A 9,975-nucleotide genomic window follows, 5' to 3' on the forward strand; every position below is an offset into this window, starting at 1 on the left:
TTGAAACCGAATTAGAGCAGCACTGGCTGAGCCAAAATCACCACGTTCACTCAGAAATCCAGTTCACTGTGAGGTCAGCCCACCGTGGAGTTAAAAACACCACGGCTAGAAACCAGAGCCATTCCGACAGAGATCCTGCTTCCAGAATATGACAAATGAGATCAATTAGAGATATAAAACTAAAAACACTGTGAGAAGAGAACAGACCATATTATCTGAGATGATTATGCTGTTTTATGCAGAAACACGTTAACCACTGAACCATGAGAAATGTGTGAGAAAGCAACAATGATTTAAAAAATCAAAATCCTCCATGAAAAGCAGCATAAACTCTTGAGAGGGCACACAAGCTGAATGCAAATGCCTTCATTCACATGCAGGGGCTGTTTCCAGAATGATTTTTTTTCTGTTTCCCTTCACAGATATAAATGTTCAAAGGTGCTAGTTTTTCTCTTCTGTCTCCACAGTCATAATATGGTGTTCACAGAGCTGAAGAATGCGTCTGGAACTGGGCGGCTGGGGCTTCATGGCGCAGGGATAATGTCTATGTTGCTTTCTGGGAGTCCTGTTTTAAAAGGGATGAGGTGGGGCCAGGCAGACTGCTGAGTAAGCTAGCCGCTACGCGGTCGCCCTCTAGAACAAACAACGGCACTAAAAGAAAGCTTCCCTGGACCCTGATGTATTGCAACATTGGAAATGGAAAGCTGTGACACTTATGTGATGTGTGAGCATAGTAAAGTTCACTTTGTACTTACATTTTTTTTTTAATGGAATTGCTTCATTCTCCAGAAACTATCAGCAATTTTTGAGCTCGTATGAAGAACACTATGCCCTGTTCTACTGAAAAATTAAGCACTTGAGCTTATTGGACATTTTCAAATTATCTCTAGACAGCAACCTTGACACATATTTTTGATATGCAATAACATTTATAGAGTTTTATTCATGAAAATTAAACCAAACATCAAATCTTTGTCAGCAAAGACTAAAGACCCAGTGATAAATTCATGAATGTAAGCTCAGCATTGATTATAAGGGTGAAATTAAATTAGAGGTTTAATAAAGCAGCCAGCAAAAACAGACAAAACACCTACACTGATATTAATCCTAGTAATAAAATATAATGAAAGTGCTACAAGTCTTTTTGTTTTTTTTGCCATCTATTGGTTTTTTAAATAAATATCATTTAAAGTTTTCATTAATAGTCCTATGTGTTTGTTTAAATCTGCAGCTACGTATTGCATCAACTGTGTGTACTGCCCTGGCTGGATCATGCTGAAAATCTGCATATAATTTATAGTATACAACAAGACTCAATGTAAATTCCAAAAATGGCACATTTCAACACACAGAAATCCAAAGTGCATTTCTTTTGTTTTTATTTTCTCTGTCCATCCATAAAGACATTGCACCATACATAAATAATTGTTGTAAAAATGACTCCGTATTTACAAGTATTCCATATAATACGTTTATATAAAACTTTATATTAAATTTAGATAGATTACATTTGGGATTGTGGCTGTGGGTGTCTGAGCATTTGCAGTGAGTGTGTGCAAGTATGTGGTAAGAATGTATATGTCTGCATTTGTTTGTGTGTATACATTATCTGTGGTTGTTGAGTAAAATCTCCAACCAACATGGACATGATGTAATGAACTGTCTGGAGTAGCATGGTCCCCAGCCCTTGGCAAAACTGATCCTCACACTGTTTGGGTCGTACGGCCCTTCCAGGTGCACCAAATCGCTGGGGGGTTGAATTTGGCACGACTTCTCATAGTCAAAAACCTTTATGGAGTAGCCTGGCATGACTCTCCTCACAGTCAAACTCAAGTAGGGGTGATGCTCCAGAGTTGGGGAATTCACAAAAATAGGGTGCTGACTGCGGTTGTAGGCCCAAACTCCATCTGGCTCTTTGCTGAGGAGGATGCCGTGTCCGATCTTGCCACGGGTGCGCTGGACGGAAGTGGAACGTGGAGAGAGGGGGAGCAGGCCCAAGCACAAGCCTGTACCCTGAGGTAGGTCATAGAAGATGCTAAGAGAGGCGTCGTGAACTGGGTACAGACGGCCCACGCGTGTGCGAAGCTCCCAGTATGCCACGTTACACCAGTGATTCTGTGCCAAGGTGGATGGAGACATACTGGCATCTGAGGGGTGAGAAAACAAATGTATGAAACACACAAAAATACACTAACCAAAGTACATAAAGCACAATATAAAACAGAATACAAACATTTTTTCACAGTTTTTTTAGAAAAGTGCTGTCTGCGGTAGCACAAAAAAAATTGTTTATGCTGATTAGGGAAAAAAAAGTATTATTTAATTGATTATTATTATTGTTGTTGTTGTTATTATTATTATATTATATATCTTCATACAATACTGGATATACCAACGATTATAGCAATATAATATATAGCTATATTGTGTATTTTTGTAGTTCTGAAAGCCACTAGTGTGCCAGCGGAGTGTTCCTTAGCATTACCACACTTATTTCTACTGTAATGTGCTGTCATGACAAGCAATGTCAATGTTTTGACCACTCTCATATCAGCTCCCTTATTCTTTTTGATGTTACACAGAGCATATTCATTCACTAAATCTCCAATCCTATCAGGAGAGCATTCGAAACTGAAGAAGCAACGACCCCCACTAACAGGCCCAAATCTGTCATCTCTGACTCTAACACCCCCCGCTTCTGCCTCAGCATTCCTCTCTCCCCGCGCGGGGCCGACTGGGGCCCCCTCTCCCCCTCCGAGGACCAGCATTCAGCTCTCTGACCACTCAGTGAAGGCTCGCGACCCCCTGACCCCCCAGCCGCCAGCCTATCCAGTCTGATTAAGTCAAACACAGACTGATGGCATTATTTTGCTTCACAGGCTCTATTGAGGGAGAAGATCTAAAGCCCTGGGCCTGTGCCCCCATTCTGCTCAGTCTCAACCCTCTCTGGCCCAAACAGACATCAGAGGACACACTGTTAATGAAGTAAGTTTTGTACGGAAGGGTACGGAAATGCACTGTCATTATCTTGGATTCTCTGGCCGCTGACTTAGTAGGCTATGTGCTTCCAAGTACATAAAAAACAGATATGCATGGAAAAGACCAAGAGAATTATGACAAAGAGAAATCAGAATTTCCATAGAGATTTGCATAAAATTACATTTCTTTCTTTTCTGGGTTTAAAATGGATACAAAGGGAAAACCAGGCAAAATACCTATCAGAAGTCACTGGAAAAGAATACAAACAATCTGCTTTTCAAAGAGTGCCTCATTAATGTTGAAGTTTAACTTTCTTAAATCTTACGCAAAGACATGGAAATTGAAATAAGGAAGAAACACATTTGCTGCCTAGTTTAATTCTGTAAGCAATGCTATTGTGTATGACAATGAGGTTTCAGGATCTCCTTTAAGTTTAAGTAAGATACTCATATGCACTGTTTTGCATGCACAGTTGTTAGTGCCTGCAAAAGCATTCTTGTGTGCCTAGCCTAAACCAACACCACAAAATGAGAGGGGGGAGGAGAGGATGGAGTCTTGTCTGTCCTGCTATGCCAAATATTAGATCACCCTCCACACATTAGACCCTTCCACCGAGCCAGTAAGTGGTGGGGGAGCTTAGAGGGGTGATAATGAAAATGCCACGACAAGAACCACCAGAGAACTCTATAACACTTCCAGTATTTTCACAGCTCTAGAATAATAGCCGCGGTCCAAATCGTTTGGCTCCAAAAGCAAGCTAACATCTTTCTTTCTGTGCATCTAAATCTATACTCTGAAATAACTCTTAAAGGGACAGTTCACCTGTACCTGCCCTCATTCCATTTCAAACCTGTATGACTTCCTTTCTTCTGTGGACCACAAACAAAGATATTCTGACTTTTTTTTTATCCATTAAATAAAAGTCAATGGGATCCAGTGTTATTTTGGAGCCCATATACTTCAGAATTTCATAAAAATATCACTCATTTGTGTTGTAAAGAAGAAAGTATGTCAAACTGGTTTGGAATAAGGGTGAGTAAATGATAACAGAATTCGTTTTTGGTCATTTTGCCTGTCAGTCTGGCATACATGCACAAATCCTTAAATTGGGGGACATATTTGTAGAATGTCTCTCTTTTGCAAGTCATTTTGCTGTTCATTCCTCTGGATGATGAATTTGTGGTAAGAGAATTGACTGCATATTGATCCCTATTTAAGATGAAACTAATAGCTTTTGTCAGGCTGAGAAAGCAAAATGATTTCTCCCTGTCACAATACTGAGGAGACACTGAGAGAAATATGCAGACAGACACACACAATCATGCATAAACATGATTACAATAAATCAGGCAAAAAACAAAACAAAACAAAAAAAGACTAGATCTAAAAAGCCTAAACATGTGTCCCTTAAAAAGCGGGGGCAAATCATTTTCCAACAATTGATAGAGTCATTCTTTGTCAACATCTGCAAAGAATCTCTGCAGAGACAGGCAGGATTTCATTAGTTAAATTGCGTGTTGGCCTGCGCTCTGTCAGGAAGAGGGGAAGCCACAGCGAGGCCTGTAATTTAAACCTTATTTTAAAATGCGACTGGCTGGCTATGCCAGGGCTTGCATTGCAAAACTCAGCAGGAAGCATCAACATGAAAATAATGTAGGAAAGAACGTATGCGACACACCAAAAGGATCTTGTTCCTTGTCTTCAGAGCTTTATATGCAGGGTAATAATCAGCGCAGGACTGTAAGACTCACAGCAGATAAGAGCTCAGGAGGCCCTGAGTCCCCCAGTCAGCATCCTGACAAGACTGCCCATTGTTGCTCATAATCTAATTTTGACTCAGTGCTGAAAAGCTGCTGGATGACGTCTTTTAGCTGTTTGCATAAAGCTCATCTAGATATCATATTCAAACTGGAGACAGTCAATATTGATGAATGAATATTCAGAGGAAGGTGTAACATGTTTTCATCATATTAAAAATATCTTTAAACACAGAAGCGATTAAATGGAGAGAACCACAAACCACATGGGTACATAATTGGACTGTAGGAAAAAGATAAAGAAGGAAAATGTCTGCACATAGACAACATGCTTCTCCTTCAAGAACCATATATATAAGAACCATAAGAACCTCCCCACGTAAAGTTTCTGTGCTTGTTATATATAACAAGCACAGAAACTTTACGTGGGGAGGTTATTATATGCACGATAGAGAGAGGAATGCTTAGCTGACCAGTGCTAACAAAAATAGCATGGATAAGCAAAGCCATTTGACATGTTATCCTAATTAGCAGCTCTGAAAACAGCAAGGGCCAAACCAAAGCATCACATTCAGCATACACTAACGTTCAAAAGTTTGTGCTTCTTCTCTTATCTCTTAAAACAGGAATAGTTTGAAATAATATTACAATATAAAATAACTTTCTTTATGTAATTGTGATGGCAAATCTGAATTTTCAGTCTACATACTACCAAATAATCCTTTAGTAATTGGATTGACGGCTCAATCGGACTGAAAAGCCTTCATGTAAACACCTTAATCGATCGGATTGAGCTCGATCCGAATGAAATTTCGATCGGATTTGAAGGGATGGTTTATTCCTTTTCTAATCTGATCGAGAGGACATGTAAACACTTAATCGGATTGAAAAACGAAACTGGAAACTGGCAAGTGAAATGACGCAGAAATGCCGTAATGACGTATGACGCGCGGAACGAGCTGCAGTTGTTGTTAAATAAAGTATTATAAATGACTTTTGTGTTATTCTAAAATTATCCTACCACTCATCGTCTGTGAAGTGGAGCAGAACTAAGTCCCATCAGTCCTTACTTCAAACTCTCATCCGCAGACACTTTATTTTGGGCATGGGAAGGGGTGTTTTTACTGATTGATAAATATAAGCAGTGGTCGACCGATATATCGCCAAGGCATTTTTGAAATATTGGCATCGATAAGTTTTTCTGATTGGCCGATGTGTTGGAAGCGGGACTTTTATTTTGACGGGCGGCGCTGAGAACACCAGCGCCAGAACAGAACGGCAACTCACATTCTCCGTCTTCATTAATTTATCTCTGTCAGTCATATCTAATACTTTGTTAGACAGAACTGGTAAACAAAGAAAGTAAATGGTATGCAAAGTAAGTAAAGTAAAGCGTTTGCTTTTATATTATTTGTAACAGAAAAGGCAAACAATCAGGCTAAAATACTTTCTCATTTACTGTCAACATTCAGCAAATGCGCATCTACGTCATTTAAACAAATCTCTGAATATCTAATAAACATTTAATTTCACAAACCTTGCAGATTTAATCGAATCCAGCTGTGATATCTTGTGAAGTGTGCATTACTGTCTGCAAGTGACGGTCGGTCCGTGCGAAGTGAGTGAATGCGAACAGAAGAAACACATTTGCTGCCTACTTTAATTCTGTAAGCAATGCTATTGTGTATGACAATGAGGTTTCAGGATCTACTTTGACAAACCAATTTGACATGTTGAAAACTTAACCATGTTAAATTCTCTTCATGTTTATTTGATGAATATAAAGTTCAAAAGAACAGCATTGATTCAAAATAAAAAAATATTTTGCAACATTTTAAATGTATTTTGAACTTTTGAATGGCAACCCAAACTTTTGAACAGTAGTGTAAATACACATCACTTGATTTTCAGGATCAACCAGAAAGTCTCAGTAATTATTGAATACTTTTCCCCCATTTAAATGCATTAATTTACTGAAGACTTGAACACCAACCTGAATAGTCCTGCGACATGCCACAGTGTGAACGCGTGGCTTCGGTTTCAATGTAAGGCAGCATTGGGAGGGAAGAATCTGCAAAATGACAAGACATAAAATTCAATCTTTTCTCCATTTGACTGCAGTTAAAAAACATAACAAACAGAGTTAAACATCATACTTTATTTCAAGGAATCTTTGCTTACTCGAACTGAAGAAAACTAAATTACTTACTCAGTGGCTTGTGTTCTGGTAAGGGGGAGAGATGGGAGTATGGAGGAGGTGGTGTGTCTGAAAATAGGGAGAACTGAGTTAAGAGTTTTCTTTTGATTGAGAATACCTCCAAAACTGAACACATCTCTGATGCCTATTTGACCAGACCTAGATCTAAAGATTTAACACTGCGAAAGTGTTTGGCACAGATTCTCCAGCACTTTTACAGCCAATGAGAATGTTACCAGCTGGTATGGAAATTACAGGTGAAGAAGAGCCATCCATCAAAAAGACAACGAATGTGTCACCATGAGCCAAGAATGCATGGAATCCAATTAAAAGTGATCAGTTCTGAATCTCATTAGTACAGAGGGTGGAAACACTTTTGCTGACACAGTGAATAAAAACTTCAGATGAAAAAATATGGAAAACACTTAATGCATCAGACTTTGCTTTAAAACTATTAATCACTTACATGACATCAGTGTTGGACTGTAGTGACCATTCGTATGCATGACTAGTTCTCATGTAGGACTAAAGCGCAAGTCATACTACTTTTATTTTTGATGTATGGTTTAGTTATTAAACCAGCATGCTACATTTTTACTCTATATTCTTTCTTGACCCTCCTCTAAGATTATTGTTCAATCAGTTCTGTTCTCAATCTGCAACTGTTCATACACAATGTTAGGGCAGTGTTTTTGTGAATAGGGAGGGAGCAGAGAAATTGAGAATCCCAGAGGGACTCTAGTTGGGAATTCCACTTCCTGAACAGGAGTATCACTGTCCAACTCCCCTCCCAATCATTCACCCAGGCTTCACAAAAAAAAAAAAAAAAAAAAAAGTGTTATATTAGTACAAAGGACTTCATTTTGTGTTTTGCCTCATTTGATACTAAAGAAACAATTAAACCAGTCTAAGATGATTTGCTGGTCTCAGCTAGCTTAAACTGGTCTTTAAGATGGTCTCCTGGCTTAAGTCAATTTTTACTTCCAAAAAGTGCCCATAACTCATCTAAAAGCATCAAACAGACCAGCCTGGATCAGTGGGAAGAAACAGCAAAGAAGTTCAGTTTTGTCAGCAGGGCTGAAATGAAATTGTTATTACAATTCAAAAGCATAGCAGTTTGAACAAGAAAGTCAATATTGCCTTGACTAAAAACATTCACAGGGTTTCCTTACCATCTTTGACTGGTCCACAGAGGCGGCTGTAGTGATGGGGGTTGCAGCAGAGGGTCTGGCTCTCCTCTGCCCTGAAGCTTTGACAGTGACAGAGCGGTTTGAGGAGAGAGGAGAGCCGCAGGTCTGGCCAGCGGAAAAGTCGACACAACAGGTACTGTGGAGACACCAGTTGACCTCCAATGCGCACTTCAGTCTGTGAAACCAGGACACAACTACTCGGCATCCCGCCTTGAGATTCCACAGCTTCCAATAAAACATCCAGAGACTTCTCTTTCAACTTTTTGAGAAACGCATAAGTGCACTTCTTGAGTTCTTGTTCGGTCACGGCACCATTTTTCAGTTCCCTGCCACTCAAACTGCTGTAGTTGTTGTGGTTCCTATGATCCACGCGACAAGCAAGTCGGTTTTTGCCTCTGGGGAGGTCTTTAAACAAACAGCATGTCACCGTCCTGTCCTCGCTCCCCTCGTCGAGGGGTCCATCCTGTTCAATAAGTACCCCCGGTTCCCCGCGTTCCTCTACGCGTTTGCTGCAAGAGCCCGCATTGTTTCCCAGTGCGTATTCCGTTCTGGGGACCTTCTCTGGGTTGCTGTCACTCCAGTCATCCGGACCTCCATCGCCCCCCTCTTTACCTGCAGTGACCAAACGGCTTCTCCAGAGTCGCCGAACCAGACCCGAGCGTCTCGTCCTGAACATACGACAATTTAAACAGTTTGCATCCGTTTTTTCTATGTTTGGTCAGAACCGCGGAGACTCCAAACGGTCGTGCGCTCGCTGTCCGACATCAATGATCTGTGCTCACATGCACAGCCGAGCAGAGCCTGAGCAAAGCCCAACATTAGACTCCACTGCTACAATATATCAACACTGTAGCAACGGGATGGCTGTAATCATAGTGCACTACGCGAGGAGCGGTGCATCCACTTTCTAAACATTCCCCGTCAACATGATAAACTTTATTATTGATAAACAACGCGAAATGCACGATATGCAGGAAAATAATTTCCGAAACAAACCTCCTTTTTCAAGAAAACCTCCTGCAGCAGTTTAATGACGCCGCGCACATGAATGGATCTCACTATAATCCTTATTGACGTTTAACGCGCTCCTCGCGGAAGAAAATGATCGTGTTGCGACGGCAAAGTGGTCGTTCCGGGTGGAAATGGACATGTAATGTCTTGAGGTTTCGTTCCGTGTTTCGTGCGAGATTAATGGGATTCTTCGATGGTTTCTTTCACCGTTTCACTCTCTTTCTTCTTCAGATACACACACACACGGGGCCCCTGAGGAGAGCAGTGGAGCCATTGGTTGATTCCCATCATGTGCTCGTCTAGACACTTTGGCGGCTGCGAGCCGCGCTGATTGTTGCGCAAACACAGTATCAAGTTTCCGAACTCTTAAAGGAGCAACATGTACCTCTGTGTGTGCGCGCGCTGTGCCTGCGACAGGAAACCAAAATGTTATGGCTGCAGTGATTGTGATTGTGCACGAAAAAACGTTATTGCAAGACACCAAAATGTTACTGCTGTAATGACTGTGATTGTGTAAGAAAAAGAAAACGTAGGCTATCACAAACTGCTAACTCTCAAAGTGGATTTATCGCTAGTAAGACAAGTAGTAGGCTACGACCCTCATATTTCAAAATAAATTATAAATAAAGTATTTTTGGGGAACAATAAAAATCTTTGCATCATTAGCCTAATTTTTATTTAGTTCATTTTTATAATATAAATTATATGTTTTATATAAATACTACTAGTAGGCTACTAATTATTCTTATAATAATTATTAATATAGAGACATTAACTTTTGAAATAACTGCAAGAATTCACTTCATTTAACTTTAATAGTTTATTCTACATCTTTTGTTTC

At 40.1% G+C, this 9,975-nt stretch overlaps 1 protein-coding gene across 1 annotated transcript; it reads right to left on the minus strand.

Annotated features, from left to right (window-relative positions):
- Positions 1-1,362: 1,362 nt before the first annotated feature.
- On the minus strand, positions 1,363-9,529 carry smad6a (SMAD family member 6a). The gene is made up of 4 exons (XM_084110388.1): positions 8,106-9,529; positions 6,946-7,002; positions 6,730-6,807; positions 1,363-2,147 (listed from the first exon to the last, which is right to left on the minus strand). The coding sequence occupies exons 1-4, from the start codon at positions 8,797-8,799 to the stop codon at positions 1,606-1,608; spliced, it is 1,371 nt and encodes a 456-aa protein (XP_083966514.1). The 5' UTR covers positions 8,800-9,529; the 3' UTR covers positions 1,363-1,605.
- Positions 9,530-9,975: the final 446 nt, after the last annotated feature.

Source organism: Abramis brama (assembly GCF_963993115.1).
Source record: "Abramis brama genome assembly, chromosome: 3".
Lineage (NCBI taxonomy): Eukaryota > Metazoa > Chordata > Actinopteri > Cypriniformes > Leuciscidae > Abramis > Abramis brama.

Excerpts from the sequence above, each read along its gene's own strand:
- smad6a (XM_084110388.1), bottom strand. The coding sequence starts at position 8,799 with ATGTTCAGGACGAGACGCTCGGGTCTGGTTCGGCGACTCTGGAGAAGC. Across the intron at positions 7,003-8,105 it reads CTGTGGACCAGTCAAAGATG|ACACACCACCTCCTCCATAC; the intron begins GTAAGGAAACCC and ends CCCTATTTTCAG. Across the intron at positions 2,148-6,729 it reads CATGTCGCAGGACTATTCAG|ATGCCAGTATGTCTCCATCC; the intron begins GTTGGTGTTCAA and ends CTCACCCCTCAG.